The 18,949-nt window shown below is 40.6% G+C and overlaps 1 protein-coding gene across 1 annotated transcript in view; it reads right to left on the bottom strand.

The window, feature by feature from the left end:
* The window catches only part of grtp1a (growth hormone regulated TBC protein 1a), a 70,608-nt gene that overhangs the window by 35,596 nt on the left and 16,063 nt on the right, over nt 1-18,949 (bottom strand). Inside the window, exon 4 of the mRNA XM_043700239.1 lies at nt 6,581-6,705. Coding sequence (XP_043556174.1) covers nt 6,581-6,705 — 125 coding nt within the window. The remainder of the gene's footprint in view (nt 1-6,580; nt 6,706-18,949) is intronic.

Raw genomic sequence — 18,949 nt, 5'->3', positions numbered from 1 at the left:
GAGGGAGAGAGAGGCTAGTGATGGATTTGGGGTTAGGAGGGAGAGGGAAGGGAGGAACAGAGAAGAGGGAAGGTGGGCGACAGCAGAGAGTTCAGAAGGGAAATAGTGAACAAGAGAATGAGAGAGATAGGTGGGCAGTGGAGGTATTGGAGGGGAGGAAGTGATGAGAGAGAATAAAGATAAAGAGAAAAAGAGAGAGAGGGAAAGAGAACAAAATGAGTGAATGATACATTTATATTCCACGTTGCAGGACCTCAGCACATTCTACAGCATGCTACTATAATATTGGGAGGTGCCACAGCCAAACTGCACATAACCAGTTCTTACGGCAGCAACAAGATAAATAAACTGATTACAGTGTTGACCTCTGTTGGCCAAAGGACATGAGAAAGAAATTCATTATTTCTCCAAAATTGGGCATGGGCTATTTTGCCCTCCCCAGGAGAGCTGATGGGAAGTTGATTTAATTTGTTGCTAAAAAACAGAACAGTTTTGTCACACGTCATTGTCCCTTTACTACTCCTCATGACCTACAACTTAATGAGTTAAGTTCTCCACTGCTGATGGATCTGGCAATGATCAGCTTAAGTGATGCTGAAGATGTACTATAAACTTGTGCGGAAAAGGAAATTTGATAACGCTAATGGCCCATCACAACTAATTAGCTGAAGTGATAATCACAACACAAGTAAACTAAATAATTTTCCACCCACACGGAGACTGTCCTGAAAGCTAGTAACATAGCAGTAACTGCTTATTCCAGCCTAAAGGCAATGTATCAGGCATATCAGACCTGTCTACTCATCATGTGTGTGAAAGACCAGGTGATACAGAAACCTGGTCAGAGAATTAACTAGGAGATCAGGGACTGGATGTCCATGGTAAAGAGATGTTAGGGGCCGGGGAAATGAAAATCTTGGAGGAAGTGAAGGGTATGGGTGGTGTCACGAACTTAGGTGGGGAGTTCTTGAACAAAGGGGGACAGGATGGTGTCGAGGTAGGAAGAGATGAGTTCAGTGGGACAGGCGCAGGCTGAGACAATGGGTTGACCAGAGCAGTCAGGTTGGTGAATCTTAGGAAGGAGGTAGAATCGGGCAGTGCAGGGTTCACGGACAATGAGTTTAGAGGCTGTTGATGGGAGATCCCCAGAGGTGATGAGGTTGTGGATGGCGTGGGAGATTTTCAGGGACTGGATGTTCATGGTGAAGATGAGGTGTTGGGGGCCAAGGAAATGAAACTCTTGGAGGAGGTGAAAGGCAAGGGTGGTGTCACGAACGTAGATGGGGAGTCCCTGGACTAAGGGGACAGGACAGTGTCGAGGTAGGAAGAGAGGAGTTTAGTGGGCCAGGCGTTTTCAGGGACTGGACGTCCAACTGATCAGAGAATTAAGTCTCAGAAGAATGGAGGCTAATGGCAATTTCTACTATACCTTTTTCCTAAAACTGCCATGATGTCTTGTCTCAGGACAGAATGTAGAAAGTGTATTTCCTTGCAGACTGGAGACTGTACAGATACATTGTCTAATTGTCCAACAGAGGAAATTTTTAAATCAGCATTATAGCCTTGAACTATTTACCTCAAAGAACTCACTTCCAAGACGAGATGGCAGGCCTCAATTGTGTCAAGGTCAAGGCTGCAGCTTTTCACTCAGAAATACACAAGTGTATGAACTAGGAGGAGAAGCCAGCTATTTGGTTCCTCAAGCCTGCTCCACCATTTAATAAGATCATGGTTGAGCAGTTTGAGTTTTGAATACCAGATTTTCCCATTGACTCCTGATACCTGTGATGTCCTTGTCTGATGAGAATCCATCTACCTTGTTCTGACGGAGGGTCACTGGACTCCAAACATTAACATTGCCTTTCTTTGTACAGGCACTACCAGACCTGCAGAGATTCTCCAGCACTTGGTTTTTGTTTGAGAATTTACCTCCACCTCAAATATTCAATGATCCAAATTCCACTGCCTTCCAAGACAGAGATTTTCAAAATTGTACAACCCTCTGAGAAAAACTCAGTCATTCTCATTTGTGTCTTAAAGGGGACACTCTAATTTTTAAACAATACTAAGGAAATAATCTTTTTACATATATTATGTATACAGAGACAGGAGTAAGTTAAGAGAGGAAATAGCAGAGGCACTGGTAAAAATTTTCAATTTCTCTATGGCAACAGGAGAGGCTCCAGAGGACTGCAGGACAGCCAATGTGGTACTGTTATTCAAAAAGTGAGCAAGTGACAAACCAGAGATCTATGGACCAGTCAGTCTAAAGTCAGTGATAGGGAAACAATTCTGAGGGACAGAATTATTCTGCATTTGGAGAGGGAGAGGTTAAATCACGAACAGTCATGGTTTTATTAAGGAGAAGTCATCTCAGACCAAACTCAGTGAATTCTTTGAAAAAGTGATCTAATGTGAAGATGAGGACAATGCATTTGACACAATCTACTTGGATTTCAGCAAGGATTTTGATAAGATCCCACATGAGGGACTGATAGCCAAGGTAAGAAACCACGGGATCCAAAGAGGTTGGGCTGAATTGTGGGCGGCACGGTGGCACAGTGGTTAGCACTGCTGCCTCACAGCGCCTGAGACCCGGGTTCAATTCCCACCTCAGGCGACTGACTGTGTGGAGTTTGCACGTTCTCCCCGTGTCTGCGTGGGTTTCCTCCGGGTGCTCCGGTTTCCTCCCACAGTCCAAAGATGTGCAGGTCAGGTGAATTGGCCATTCTAAATTGCTCAGAGTGTGGGGTGGGTGGGTTGCACTTCAGAGGGTCGGTGTGGACTTGTTGGGCCGAAGGGCCTGTTTCCACACTGTAATGTAATGTAATTTAATCTAATCTAATCTAATCTATCCATAACTGGCTGAGTAGAAGGAAGCAGAGGGCGATAGTGGAGGGGTTGGAAATCTGTGTCCAATGGGGTTCCACAGGGATCAGTAGTGGGGCTCTTGCTGTTTTCGTACATATAAGCTATTTAGTCTTGAATGTAGTTAGTTGCTCAGCAAGTTTGTGGATGACACAAAAACAGATGGGGTGGTAAATAGTGAGGAGGATAGCCTTAGATTACTGATGGATATAGACAGGCTGGTCAAACAAGCTGATCAGTGGCAAATGGGTTTCAAATGGATGTTGCCTGGGGTGGAAGTTTCAGTTATGAAGGGAGATTGGACAGACTAGTGGTGTTCTCCTTGTAGCAGAGGAGACCAAAGGTGGGGAGCATGACTAAGATGTATAAAACTTACCAGAGGCACAGATCCGGTAGACAGGAAGGAACTTTTCCCCCTTAGTGGGGGGATCGATGACCAGGGGGCATAGATTTAAGATAAGGAGCAAGGGGCTTAGAGGGAATGAGAGAAAATGGTTTTTAACTCAGAGGGTGGTGATAATTTGGAACTCATTGCCTATAAGGGTAGAAGAGGTAGAAACCCTCATGACATTTAATTATTTCCATATGCACTTGTGATGTCAAGACATACAAGACTATGGGCCAAGTGCTAGAAAATGAGGATAGAATAGTCAGGTGGCTGTTTTTTACTGGCACAGACTCAAAAGGTCTCTTTGTTTGCTGTAGACGTCTGTCTACAAATGAGTTTCTCAAGATTGTTCTACACTTCAATCCAATTATCCTTCAGTCTTGTCTACTCAAGTGGAAACAACCCAGTCTGTCCAACAATTCCTCATAAAACAAGCTATTCATTCCAGACAGGAATCGAGTAAACCTCTTCTGAGCCACCTCAAATGCAATTATATCCTCTCTTAAATAAGGAGGCCAAAGCTGTACAGTTTCCCAGATGTTTCACCAATATTTTGCATATAGAAGGATATTACCCTTCGGTTATGCTCATTTCCTCCCATAATAAACGACAGTCATTTGTTGTACCTGCATACTAACATTTTTTGACTCGTATACCAAATCCCCGAGAGCTCTCTGCACTTCAGAATTCTGCAATTGTTCTCCATTTAAGCAATAACTTGGCTTTTCTTCTGCCAAAGTGAATAATTTTGCATTTTCTCCACAGAATACTTCCATCTGCCAGAATATTTGCCCATTCTCATAATTAAAGTTCTTGTTCCACCTTAAAAACACCTCAGTATACAGGAGAGATGAGCAGGAATTTCTTTTGAGTTTTGAGAAGCTCTGAAACACATTGCTGTAGAGAGTTATGGGAGCAGAGTTCTTGCGCATAATAAAGGTTGAGATAAATAGGTTCTTGATCTGTAGGGAAATCAAAGGTTACATGGAAAAGGCAGGAAAGTGGGCATGAGGAATGATGGATCAGCCATGAACATATTGAATGGCAGAGCAGGCTTGAGGGGCTAAATGGTCTACTCCTGTTCATATTTCTTCAGATATTATGGTCTTATCAACATCCTTTGTGTCATGCACAAAATTAGCTAACAAGTCTTCGCTCTTATCATCTAACTCTTTGATGTAAATTGTAGAAGTCTAAGGTCCCAGCACAGACACCTCCAGGACTCCACTTGTCACACCCTGCCAATCAGAAAATACCCCAGATACTCTTCTGTTCGTGCTCACATATTAACTACATCATGAGCTCCTAGTTGTGCAATAACTTTTGATATGTCACCTTATCAAATGCCTTTTGGATACCCCAACATAGTATATCAACACGTTCCCCTTTATCCAACGCACATATTAGGCTTTCGCAGACCTCCAAAATTTCGTTAAATGTTATTTCCCTTTAACAAAGCTGTCCTCAGTCTTTCTAATTATGGAGTTTTTTTTTCCCCATGTGCCAATTATAACTCATTAATGATTGATTTCAACAATTTTCCCACAACTGACCTCAAGATAACTGGCCCTCCCTTTTTGAGGAGTTACATTTGCTACTTTCCGGACTGATCAAGCCTTTTCAGAATTAAGTGAATTTTGAAAAATTATGAATCTACAGCCTCATTAGCCATCCTAGGATGAAGTTTATCATTGACTTTATTATTGACTTATTAGCTGACATCTCCATTAGTTTGTTCAGTACTGCTTCAATAACTATTGCAATTTAACCAAATTCCTCTCTCCTTGCAATCTCTTGATTTAAAGCTGTAACTGGAAATATTTTTCTATCCTTAATGGTGAATAAAGAAGGAAAAGCCTTTCTCATTTGATTCAACTTCTTAACTATCTACTATTAATTCACCATTCTCACTCCCTAGAGGACACTTACTTAACCTATTCTTTTTTAAATATGTATAGAAACTGCTGCAAACGGTGTTTACAATTTTAGCTGGTTTCCTCTCATCCTCATTTTTCTCTCCTTATGAATCTTTAATCATTGTTTAACATCTGGCCTGCTGTTCATTTTTGTGCAAAATATGCTCCCCCCAAGTTGGACTTTTTTTCTTCTTGTTTAACACTTACACCTTATTTTCTGCATTAGTGGGATCTGGGCTGAAAAGAGAGACACAATATGAGGAACAAAAACAAGGTGCAAAGTGCTAGACAGAAATGGGAAAACAGAAAAAGGAGAAGCAAACTAAATCAGAAAGACAACCAAATGCATGCATGCCCAATTTAGGAAAGGTGAAGGCAAGAACATTCATCAGGCACAGGAAAGGGAGATGGGACAGGAAAGTGACAGGGAAAGGACAGCGAGAGCGAGAGACATAATATATCAGAGAGAGAGTCACACACAGAGACATAACGTAAGAGAAAGAGACATAATAATGAGAGAGAAAGATAGAAAGAAAATATGAGAGAGAGACAGACACACACAATGATAAGGGGGCATGGGAAGAGTGAGTGGTGGGAAGTAGGAGGAAGAAAGGGGAGGAGGAGAAAAAGAACGAGAGGGAAAGTTGGACTGAAGAGACACATGTTGAATATTTTCTGCATTACATGAATTATTTAGCTGCGTGCTCAGCTGTCCAATGCAACCAAATCTTTAGAAATTGGATACTGAGTCCACAGCAAAAAAATCCGAAGTGAAAAGAGGATCATATTCAATTTGTTTACGTTCCACAGACACTCAACTTTCAACTGCACCATTAATGACTCAAGTTTGTACTTCCATTTTCCATATACTGATCATTCATTACATGCTTTTTGACATCAGATCAGAGTTGGTGGAGACAGTGCCACATCTGAGAGGGTGCTCTGATGAAGGGCCTGACAAAGGCAACTGGCTTGTGCATGAATCAGGTGACAAGATTTGTATAACTGGGGAGAAGGTGGTGTCGTAATGTCACAAGTCCTGGGGTCCAGGGCAATGCTCTGGGGCACTGGTTCCACATTAGCTAATGGAACGAAAATTCAATTAATTCAACCTGGAATCAAAAGCTCACCTCATTCATGGTGACCATGAAACTACTGGCAACTGTTGTAAAAACCCACCTGGTTCACTAATGACTTCCATAAAAGTGATTCTGCTATCCTTACTCTATCTGGCTTACATGAGCCCCCCCACAGAAATGTGGTCGATTCTTTGATTCTTAACGGCCCTCTGGCTTGCTTGGCTATTTCAGTCATTTAAAAGGGAGTTAGGGCTGGTCAACAAATGGCCAGCTTAGCCAATTACACCCATGCGCCATGAAACAAAAAAAAGTTTTAAAAAATTACATACCTGGCAATAACCAATATTTTTATTGTGGTTTCCATACGCCACTAAAATGTTGAAGAGTGCATCTTGTAAGGAGGGGTTTGCAGTCTTGCGAAACTGTACATTGTCAGGAAATGTTCTGTTAATGTCTGAAAATTAAAGCAAACAAATTTCACTTTTAAATCTCAGCATGAAATGGTTAAAATGTCCTGTCACATCATTGAATGGTGTGCTTTTAATGATTTCCACCTAAAAACCTTATAATCTTTCTTGAAGTTGAATCTTTTATGGCTACATCAAGACTTGGAATATTTAGATGTAATGATTTGGATTGCACCTCTGTCTGTAATACTTGCTCACAGATTCTACACACTGGTTTCCAGCAAACATTTTTAATAATTGAGTTTACAGCTCAATCAAAAGACTGGGCTTCAGGGCAAAGTTGGCTTAGATATCATTTAGCTTTGTCAGAATTTATATCAAGTGATTTATTCATTAAATACGTGATCATTATATTTCATGCAAAACAAGATCAAACTGCAGACAACAAAGTGGAATACATGAAAATTAATGGCTGGGATTTTTCAACTATGTCAATCAGCTAACTGTGCTGACTTTGTGCATAAATGAGGAAATTAGATAAGTGCGTGAGGGAAAACAAACAACAGGAGGATACGCTGATAGAGGAAAATTAAATAGGCTGGGAGGAGGCTTGTGTAGAGAGAAATTCATTGAACTGAATGATATGACTGCTGTAACTCCTATGACATACTGAGAATGGACAGAAAGAATGAAACAAATGAAGGAAAGACTTCCCATTTATATAACCAATGCATTTCTCAGTGTTTTACAGCCATTTAAGAACTTTTTAAAAAAAGTGTATTCAGTTCTAATGATAAAGTTATCTTTATCAAACTGTTTCCATCTGCCTGTCCCAATGTATCCTGGAAAGCAAACAAATATTACAGGATGGGCATATAAACCTACTTCAAACACTGCACTTGGAAAGATGTGGTTATGGTGATGCATAGGTGCTGCCAGAGGACCAGAGTTCATGGGGAACACTGCCACAGGACTTCGGAATGATCAATGCAACACTGGGAGTTTCACTGAACTACACTGCTTGTTCCAACAAGATGGTCAGTTCCTGTACCATTAAATGACAGACAGCTGCTGCTATTGTACGATATAAAACCAACCTTCTATGATCAGAAACAGAAGCCCAATTGCTGAAGGACATCTTCTGAATGAAAGAACAAATCAATTTCACCCAAAGCAGCAGCAAATCTATCATTCCTACTGGAGATCCACCCTAAGACTCTAGAGCATCCAAACATCCATAAAGTTGAATGGTCTCAATCAAAAACAAAGATTCCCTTTATTATTGAGGGAACAATACCAGGTGAGGTCCATTGTTATACAGGTTTAGGGAGTAGGACAACATATCATAATGATCATCATAATAATCATGGTTTTGAAAAGGAGTCATCTTAGACTCGAAAAAGGAATTCAGTTTCTCTTCCCACAGGTGCTCCCAGACCTGCTGAGTTTCCCCAGAATTTCGTGTTTGTTTCTATGTCTATTGTGATTTCACTATATTGAAAGAAAACATTAATTCAGAAAATGAAAATTACACATACACTTCTTCAACCATAAAATCTTTCAACAAATATTTCATTCAGGTACACCAAGAACAATAATCATTTGAGTTGATTTACAGTCACACTTCAAAGGGTCCATAAGCACTTTGAGCTGTAAAACAAACTGTAAAATGGCAGACACCGTATTGTAAATAATAAATGGTTTTGCAACTATTCATATAGTAGTAATTCAGACTTATATCAACAATCAGGGTGAAACAGCAAGAACCAATTTTAAAAACATTCCAGACATTTCTTTTTCAAATGATTTAAAGGGCAGAACAGCTAAATGCTTCCACTGGTCCTTGAGACTTTCTCCACTGTTGACATTTCTATCAACAGTGAAAATGAGTTGGACAGTTAATGAAATTCTGCACTACTGTCTGTTAAGCGTTCTTATTGGCTTCTTGCCTCCCACAAAGGTAACCCAGGACATCAAAAGTGATCTTTCTGTCTCCAAAGGGGTGGCCTAAATATCCAAGAAATGCACAGAGTCAGGCCTGCTCTTACCATGTCTTCCCTGCTTTATGATGTTAGACAGCTAGCTGCCTCTGTGAGCCAAGCATCCATGAATCCCAACCTGACTCCATTTTCACTCCCACTAAAATGGTCAGTGCTAAGTTTGGGGTCTAGATTTAATAATTTCAGGATCATTGATGCTTTTGTCATGGTAGGGAGCTTCTTCATCATGGCAAAACTCCAGGTCCAAGTGTGTGGACAAAGTGGAACACATTCTGCCAGACTTGGAATAATAAAATAAACTTGTCCAACAACACTGCACCAAGTAACCAAGTAACCAACAGCTACCTTTGATCACTTGCAAAGAATTTGTTGTTGGTCTCACTTCCTTACAGCTAGTTTCACCATTCACATATTCAACCTCGTGGATTAAAATTATCCTTTTTTTATTGGTTGGACAGAAATTAACCGAAACAAAAACAAACTCCGATGCTTGCAAATCCGCTTCAATAGCCAGCTCTGCAGCATTCCTCAATTCATCGTTTTGTTTTTACCATGGCCTCTCACACAGAATTTGATACAGACACTGGCATGGCCCGAATTTAAATGAACGGTTATCATTGTTCTGTATGTTTTGAATCATTCCCATGACATGGGAATTTACAGAAAGGTCAGCAATGGTTGCGCAGCAGCCAACTCTACTTGTCCTCAGAAAGATGTGCCTATTAGTTGACGGTTGTAGACTATATAGTAAAGGTACCTCATGCTCTAGATCCAAGTCTGGTTGCTCTCACCCAGGAATCAAACCTCAGAATCTGATCCCCCTGTTTTATTCTAAACTAAGCTTTAACCCCATATTCCTATCCATTATGTAGCTGGTGCTCATTACAGATGCCTCAGTTACTTCCAGACTAAACTGACTGGCACTTTCCTTGCAGGCCTTCCACCCTCCCCTATCCATAAATGAGTGGGTGGCACAGTGGTTAGCACTGCTGCCTCACAGCGCCGGAGACCCGGGTTCAATTCCCGCCTCAGGCGACTGACTGTGTGGAGTTTGCACGTTCTCCCCGTGTCTGCGTGGGTTTCCTCCGGGTGCTCCGGTTTCCTCCCACAGTCCAAAAATGTGCAGGCCAGGTGAATTGGCCATGCTAAATTGCCCGTAGTGTTAGGTAAGGAGTAAATGTAGGGGTATGGGTGAGTTGCGCTTCGGCGGCTCGGTGTGGACTTGTTGGGCCGAAGGGCCTGTTTCCATACTGTAATCTAATCTAATCTAAATTCCAATGTCTCCCACTTTTTGGCACATACTAAGCTATACTTAGTCCGACACATTCAACACTCAATTGAGTAAAATATTGCCCGTTCCCATTACATTTAAAATCCTTCCGTCTGCCAACAAATCTATGTGGCTTGGCCTAGCCTACTCACACCAGATCTCTAACTTCTCAAGCCTGGTATACCTTCCCAAATGTGCACACTTTACCCTCTCTTCTGCACCATAGGATAGGTGAAAATGCTTTCAACTGTTCTGGTTATCAAAATCCTCCCCCAAATCTCTCAGCCTCACTCTTTACTTCAAACAAATCAATCAATCAGGGAACAATTAAAGTTATATGACAAACAGAATAAAATAAATGAGATTACTTGAACAGCAACATACACAACATCCAATGCCAAACAGGGATACATGTTACAATAACCAGAGAGAGGAATAGGATGGAGGAGAGAACTGCATGCAGCTGCACAAAGAGAGGAAAAAATAGTAACAAATCATGTTTGGAAATGAATATATTGGTTGCACTGAAGCTCCATTGAAGGTATACAAGATGAGTCAGAGCAATGTGTGTTATTCACATGTTTCACAGTTTTTCCTTCTGGGTAGCAAGTTAAATAACGAGGATAAAATGCATTGAGAAAGTAGATGGCGAAGGATTAACCAGAGAAAATAATAACAGCAGTAGATAAGATGACCACAAACATTAAGATAGATATAGAATTCTTAAGGCTTGAGATAAAGGATAAGAAGGAATTGATCAGATTATTAGGAGTATACTTCAGAGGCTTTTGACACGGTCACTTGGGAAGTGTTAGGAAGACCTTGTCAAAGGCTAGGTATCCAGTGATTTTCATCAATGTCTTCCATTTCCTCACCAATAGTCAAATGACAGAATCCTCTGAAGTCAGGACAGAGGTCAAACATGCATGGGTCATCACCCCACCCTTTTTTTCATATTCATCACTACCATTCTTCACCTTGTAAAGAACGAGATTCCCAGCGGTGTGGACAATCCCACCCCCACCCACCATCCTGCAGACAAAGTTTTTCAACCTCAACTAGGTGAAATCCAAGAAGAAAACGACAGCAACCACCCTTTTGAAATTTCAGTATGCGGGTGGCAACATCACCTCTGCCCGCTGAGGAGTAACTTCAAGCCTTGCTGGACTCCTTTGAGAAAGCATGTCAAAGAATTAGCCTTAACCTCAAGATGACAAATTGTTAACATACTTGTCCCAGGTCATCATGTCCTGGTCCATTTTTCCATTAAGATCAATGAAGAAATCTTCCCAAAAGGTGGAGCATTTCACCCTACCTGCGAAGCTACCTCCAAAGCTGACAATGATGCAGAGATGCAGCATTGCATCCAATTTAGAGTATTTTGTATACCTAAGAATGTCAGTCTTCAATGATTGCGACATCCATGTTGACAACAAGAATATTGTGAAAAGGTAGTTATCCGTCAGATTCTTCTGTATGGTTCCAAACTTTGGTCTATGTAAGACATCACCCCAATGCCCTGGAGAAGAACCATTAAGGCTATTTGAAACAGATTCTCTATATCAAGTGGGAGAACAGACATACTAATATCAGCTTCCTTGAAGCAGCCATAGCACCAGCATTAAGGCCATGTTTATCTCCAAAACCAATTCTATTTGGATGGCCACATGCTTAGGAAGCACAAGTCTGACTGCCAAAACAAATCATCTTTGCCCAGCTCAAGAAAGGCACTCAAATAAGAGGACAAAATAAGCATTTCAGAAACTCCCCAAAGGCTGACAGTCATAGAGTCAGAGGTATATGGCATGGAAACAGGCCCTTTGACTAGGTTTCCTAAACTGAAATAATCAAATTTGCCTGTGTTTACCCATATCCCTCTAAACCTTTCCTATCTATTGTTCCTGTCTGAATGTCTTTTAAGTGTTGTAATCGTACCCACCTCTACCACCTCCTCTGACAGCTGGTTCTATATACGCACCACCCTCTGTGTGAAAACATTGTCCCCAAGGTCCTTTTTAAATCTTTCCCCTCCTACTTTAAACTCCATCAAGCAATGCAACATGGACATCAATACAAGACCCTCATTCAGAAGAAACCAACATGGAGGAACCTCTGTATGAAGCGACACAATTCTTTGAGAACACCCATCAGCAAGAGGAAGTACAGGAAATGGCACCAGACAAAACGTGCTAGCGATTTCAAGGCCAAGGATTAAATCCATCTCTCAAAAACATGTGTCAAATCCAAGAACTAGGTCTGAAATCAGGATCATCAGGCACCTTTGAACTCAGTGACACAGAATCTCCTGGATGGATAATCATACTTGTTTGAGAATGATTGCCACCGACTACACACCAATTAACAGTAGAAGAGAACTGATGGGGGAAGTGCATAAATTTATCTTGAGCATAAATAGAATAGAGAATCATCATCTTGGGAGATTTCATCCAGACCCAAATGAACTGCAACAGCTAGGGGGGGAGAGAGAGGGGAAAAAAATTGAGTGCTCCAGTTCAAGATAATGATTATGAAAGACATTAGACAAATATAAAATAATAGCTTAGAATGCACCTAATGATGGACAACAATGATGCAACTACCCAACTGAAATTGGAACAACTACTGATTAACTAAAACACTGAAAAACAAAAATAGGGGGAAAAAAGTATGATTTGCATTTAGAAACATTTTTATGACCTCAAGATGGCCCAAATTGTTCGAAGTGAAGTACCTTAAAATTGTAATCACATTGCAATGTAGAAAGTATTATTTGCGCACATCAAATCCCTACAGATAGGATTATGATCATGACCATGTTTATGTCATGTTGGTGCATTGATAGTAGCCATAACACCAGGGATAACTCCACTGATTCTTCAAATTAATTAATTTTTTCACAATTACATGAAACAGCAGCATGTACCATCTTGTCTCATTCAAAAGATGGTATCTCTAAATGTGCAGCATTCCCTCAGAACAGTACTGGAGTGTCAGCATTGATTGTGCTCAATTCCTGATTAAAACTTGAACCTACAACTTCTGACTCCAAGTGAGTGTGCCATGGCAGACTCAAGACAGAAAGAAATGGGAATTATTTCATGAGAAATCTAATCCATCAACAGAACAAGTGTGAAGGAGTAAAAAATGAAATACCAGGATGAAGGCAATGATGATCAGGGTAAAATTGAAAAGACAAAAAGGCGTTTGTTAAGTACATGAGTAAAGGAGAGAATGACAAAAAGGAATAAAATAAGTTTAGTGTAACAATTAATAAAACAATAGCAGAAATGTAACCATTGTCATAAAAATTCATACGATTCACTAATACCCTTTTAGAGAAGGGAAACTGCCATCTTTACATGATCTGGCCTATCATATTGCTTCAGATTTGTAGAGATGTGATTCATGCTTAATTGCCTTCTGAAGTTGCATCAAACTACTAGAAGGCTAAAAAAAAAGTTGGATAGACAACCTGGTATTGACTGTGGCACCAAAAACAATGGCAAACCTAGACCTGTGAATCTTGCAAAATCCTTCCTTCAACATCCAAAGGGTTATGCTAAAATTGTGAGATCTGTTCCACAATGTCATCGAGTTGCAGCCTGACAGTCTACGAAGGTATGAACCTGAGAGTATGACTGTCCAGACATCACCATCTATGAGGGTTCCTATTCTGCTAGCACCATGGTGCACAGTCAGAAGAAAGGGAGTTACCTTGATGTCCTCAACATTGATTCTGTACTCCATGAAATCTCATGGCTATCAGGTCAAACATAAGTGAAGAAATGTGCTGATTACCACATACCATTTCTCCAACCTCCTCCCACCTTCTGTTTCATGCGCCCCAAAAACAAAAACTGATGAAAACTCCTCCAATCAATGCATGACAAGCTGGGGTCTAGAATCCATGGCTTCCTTTTCAAGGGTTTGCTGATGTATCAGCAGCAACTAATACAAAGCCCATTATACTGCTAGGACTGGCCAATCAGGTTGGTTGGCTGCTTCCAGGGCACGATCTCCTTCCCCATGAAGGGTAGAAGTCTCACTCTGCTGTTAGTAAATGTCACTTAGTGTCTTATTATTATTGCATTCAGGTTTTTTTGATTCAATAGTTTTCACCCAACCTTTTAGTTACAGGGCGAGGCAGTGCAACCCCTTCTACTCTTTAAACCCCAGTGTTTGGTAAGAAATTGCAGAGTCTAGAAAAGGGCAAGTACCAAAGCAAAGCTAAATCTATTCCTATATTCAAAAAAAAGTGACTGAATAAGTTGAGGAATGCATAGACCAGTTAGAGTCATTGAGTCATAGAGATGTACAGCACTGAAACAGTTCAGTCCAACCTGTCCATGCCGACCAGATATCCCAATCCAATCTCATCCCACATGCCAGCACCCGGCCCATAGCTCTCCAAACCTTTCCTTATTTGTAAACCCATCCAGATGCCTTTTAAATGTTGTAATTGTATCAGCCTCCACTACTTCCTCTGGCAGCTCATTCCACACACGTACCACCCTCTGCGCGAAAAGGTTGCCCTTTAGGTCTCTTTTATATCTTTCCCCTCTCACCCTAAACCTATGCCCTCTAGTTCTGGACTCCCCCATCCTAGGGAAAAGACCTTGCCTATTTATCCTATCCATGCCCCTCATGATTTATAGGCCTCTATAAGCTCACCCCTCAGCCTCCAACGCTCCAGGGAAAACAGCCCCAACCCATTCAACCTCTCCCTATAGCTCAAATGCTCCAACCCTGGCAACATCCTTATAAATCTTTTCTGAACCTCTTCAAGTTTCAGAACATTGTTCTGATAGGAAGGAAACCAGAATTGCAGACAATATTCCAACGTGGCTTAACCAATGTCCTGTACAGCCGCAACAAGACCTCCCAACTCCTGTATTCAATACTCTGACCAATAAAGGAAAGTATACTATCCACCTGCAATATCCTATCTTCACTATCCTATCTACCTGTAACTCCACTTTCAGGGAGCTATGAACCTGCACTCCAAGGTCTCTTTGTTCAGCAATAGTCCCTGAGACCTTACCATTTAGTGTATAAGTCCTGCTAAGATTTGCTTTCCCAAAATGCAGCACCTCGCATTTATCTAAATTAAATTCCACCTGCCACATCTCAGCCCATTGGCCTATATGATCAAGATGCCGTTGTAATCTGAGGTAACCTCCTTCGCTGTCCACATTTTGGTGTCATCTGCAAACTTACTAACTATACCTCTTATGCTCACATCCAAATCATTTATATAAATGATGAAAAATAGTGGACCCAGCATCAATCCTTGTGGCACTTCACAGGTCTCCAGTCTGAAAAACAACCCTCCACCACCACCCTCTGTTATCTACCTTTGAGCCAGTTCTGTATCCAAACGGAGAGTTCTCTCTGTATTCCATGAGATCTAACCTTGCTAACCAGTCTCGGGAATGTGTCTGGGTGGGTGCGCTTAGGTGGGTCGGTGTGGACTTGTTGGGCCGAAGGGCCTGTATCCACACTAAGTAATCTAATCTAATCTCCCATGGGGAACCTTATCCAACGCCTTTCTGAAGTCCAAATAGATCACTTCCAGTGCTCTGTCCTCATCAATCTTCTTTGGTACTTCTTCAAAAAAATCAATCAAATTTGTGAGAAATGATTTCCCATGCACCAAGCCATTTTAACTGTCCCTAATCAGTCCTTGCCCTTCCAAATACATGGACAATTTGTCCCTCAGGACTCCCTCCAACAACTTGTCCACTACCGATGTCAGGCTCACTGATCTATAGTTCCCTGGCTTGTCCTTACCACCTTTCTTAAATAGTGGCACCATGTTAGCCAACCTCCAGTCATAGAGTCATAGAGATGTACAGCATGGAAACAGACCCCTCGGTCCAACTCATCCATGCCGACCAGATATCCCAACCCAATCTAGTCCAACCTGCCAGCACCCAGCCCATATCCCTCCAAACCCATCTACAAAAGAAAAATGCAACAAATGAATAGTTAGCAAGGGGAAATCTTGGTTGATTAAACAAATTGCCTTTTTGTGAAATGCAAACTAAAAGCATATCTCAGCAAGTGGCCCAGCAATCACTTCTCTAGCTTCCCACAGAGTTCTAGGGTGTCCCTGATCGGGTCCTGGGGATTTATCCACTTTTATGTGTTTCAAGACATGTCGCACTTCCTCCTCTGTAATATGGACATTTTTCAGGATGTCACCATCTATTTCTACACGTTCTATATCTTCCATGTCCTTTTCTACAGCAAACACTGATGCAAAATACTCATTTAGAATCGCTCCCAACTCCTGCAGCTCCACACAAAGACCGCCTTGCTGATGGTAGTGGGCTATCGTTGATATTTGCTTACAAAGTCAGTTACAGATTTCCTTGATCTTTGAGGGGTCCTATTCTCTCCCTAGTTACCCTTTTGTCCTTAATATATTTGTAAAAACCCTTTGGATTCTTCTTTACCCTATTTGCCAAAGCTTTTTTTGTCCCCCTTTTGCCCTCCTGATTTCTCTCAAGTGTACTGCTACTGTCTTTATACTGTAAGGATTCATTCGATCTATCTTGTCTATACCTGACATATGCTCCCTTCTTTTTCTTAACCAAGCCCTCAATTTCTTTAATCATCCAGCATTCCCTACACCTACCAGCCTTTCCTTTCACCCTAATAGTAATTTACTGTCTCTGGACTCTTGCTATCTCATTTCTGAAGACTTCCCATTTTCCAGCAGTCCCTATACCTGCAAACATCTGCCCCCAATCAGCTTTTGAAAGTTCTTGCCTAATACCGTCAAAATGTGCCTTCCTCCAAATCATATATTGCTTTTGTTTATTGCTACAACTGCTGGGGATACACTCACTGCCCAAGGAGTCACAGGACTGAGTGGTACTGGTTGTAGAGGAGAGTGAGTGGAGTTAGGGAGATATGGGGTTCCTTGAGCAAGTGACATCCAGATATGCGTAAATACAATCTCTGTCATGCAATGTGACATCACCTGTGCCATCTGTGCATGCAGAGGCAGCAGCTAACCTGGCACTAACAATACATACACCATTACACATTAATGTAGCAGTGTTTGACAAATACTGGACTTTACTTTGTAAGTATTTTGACGTTGTGTAACATTCACAAAGCTGGTTCCTTTTATACAACACTCTCGCATTCCTAGTTTCTGTAACAAGAGTTCCACTATTAGCTCACTGGCTTTCATTCTTATTTAGAACAGAGAAATGGAGCAGACAATTGAGAGACTATAACTTTCACTTTTTAGAATTATTGACAATTGTTAGATCAATTTTCAAGTTATATTGGACAATTAGCTAAAGGGAAAAGGAAAAGATGAAAGGACATCAGAACATGGGTAACATAATGCAAACCATTTAGTCACATGAAGGGTGAAGAATGAGTAGAATTGGTTGATTTAAATGGCCTATTTCTATTTTGTAGTTTCTGTGCCTAAAGGCAGCTTCTACATGGTGTCATATGACAATGTTGTTTTTAAATTTCTATTTTACTTGTCCTCTATTCCTAGTCTATTCAGCTCTACACTTTTCTCTTAGTGCCAGAATGATAGAAAACTTGGTAAATTAGGACTTGAAACACCTTTTCACAGGACATCTAAATATCAAAACATTACAAGTTGGCTTGGTTGGCTACGGAATAAAGTTTAATTGAAACATTTCCAAACAAGAACCAATTGAAAATAGAATATAGCGGAAGAATCGCTGTGAAATTTGAGATCACAAGACTTTGAATTAAAAACACATGGAATTAGTTCCTAAATAATCTTCCTGAGAGCCAAGTTATGAATTCTGAGATTGTCTGAGAGCTAAATGGACAAACGACAACAAGCACCATGATGGAGATTAACTGTGTGGGTTGGGGATATGTGGAGCTAAAATATACTGGTCAATTCTTTTAGCTTGCTTGGATCTTTGCACTGAAATTTATGCTTAGGTTGAATGCAAAGCTGGGAATAAGTACACTTAAAATCTATTTCTTGAAGCAATGCTTCGTTGAAGCAAAGTATTGCATAGTAATTGCAAATTTTTTTAAAATTAACAAATCAATTTATATTCCACAATTTACTGACTACAGTTAATGCACCAAGTATATTTCTTTTTTAAAAATAGCCTCCCCTTACTGATTCCAAATGTTTACGTCATTGCATACGGTAGACTGTTAGCACAGAGAATATTTTACCATAAAGGGCTACCCTTACAATCACAAGCAATACTCATTCCTATCTTTCCCCACAAAACGTAACAGGTAAAATACGTTGCTAATATAAACTGGTGTTTGCATTTCAGCATTTCAGCAGTCTCACAGTCTATATAAAGCTGGCAAAACAAAAACTGAGCACTTCATTGTCAAAATAATTACAAGGTCTTGCATTCTGCATGCCCCCTTAGCATCATACCATTAATTAGCCTAAACATGTGATGGACTAAATGTGATTCAAATTAGCACATATCAAATACCAAACAAAGAACAGCACAAAACCAATTAAAATCATTCCATTTCATTCCACTCAAATTTGACTGAGTCAGATGGAAGATATTTGCTCCAACTTCCTCCAGTGCTGAGGTTGATTTTTGCATCAATGATGATAATTTAAAACCCATAATAACGAAACATATCAGAAACAAACAACCACACACATGTGATAAATCCATGGTGCTTCTTTCCACAACCAGTGTAACAATTTTCCTGCTCACAGGATTACTGTTTTCTCCAAGGCTGGGAAATTGAGCTAGCTGAGCTTCAACAGCATCAGTGCTTAGAGTTTTATGCTGTATCACAATATACAGCCTATGAAAATTAGAAGGATGTTCCCAGGTGTAAAATAATATCTCACTCTTCAATGGAGTAATAAACATTTAGCATTTCGAGACAGTGGTCCAGTGTGTCACAGTCGTGGTTACCATGTAGAGTTGAATGCAATGGCTCCGATTATTCCAGTAGGTTACTAATTATTTCTAAAGTCCTTTTGATCAATATGAGAAATTAGTGACTTTACTGCCAAGT

The sequence above is a fragment of the Chiloscyllium plagiosum genome, chromosome 12, assembly GCF_004010195.1.
Source record: "Chiloscyllium plagiosum isolate BGI_BamShark_2017 chromosome 12, ASM401019v2, whole genome shotgun sequence".
In the NCBI taxonomy this organism is placed as follows: Eukaryota; Metazoa; Chordata; class Chondrichthyes; order Orectolobiformes; family Hemiscylliidae; genus Chiloscyllium; species Chiloscyllium plagiosum.
The sequence above is the reverse complement of the archived record's forward strand: the minus strand, read 5'-3'. Positions and strand labels throughout refer to the sequence as shown.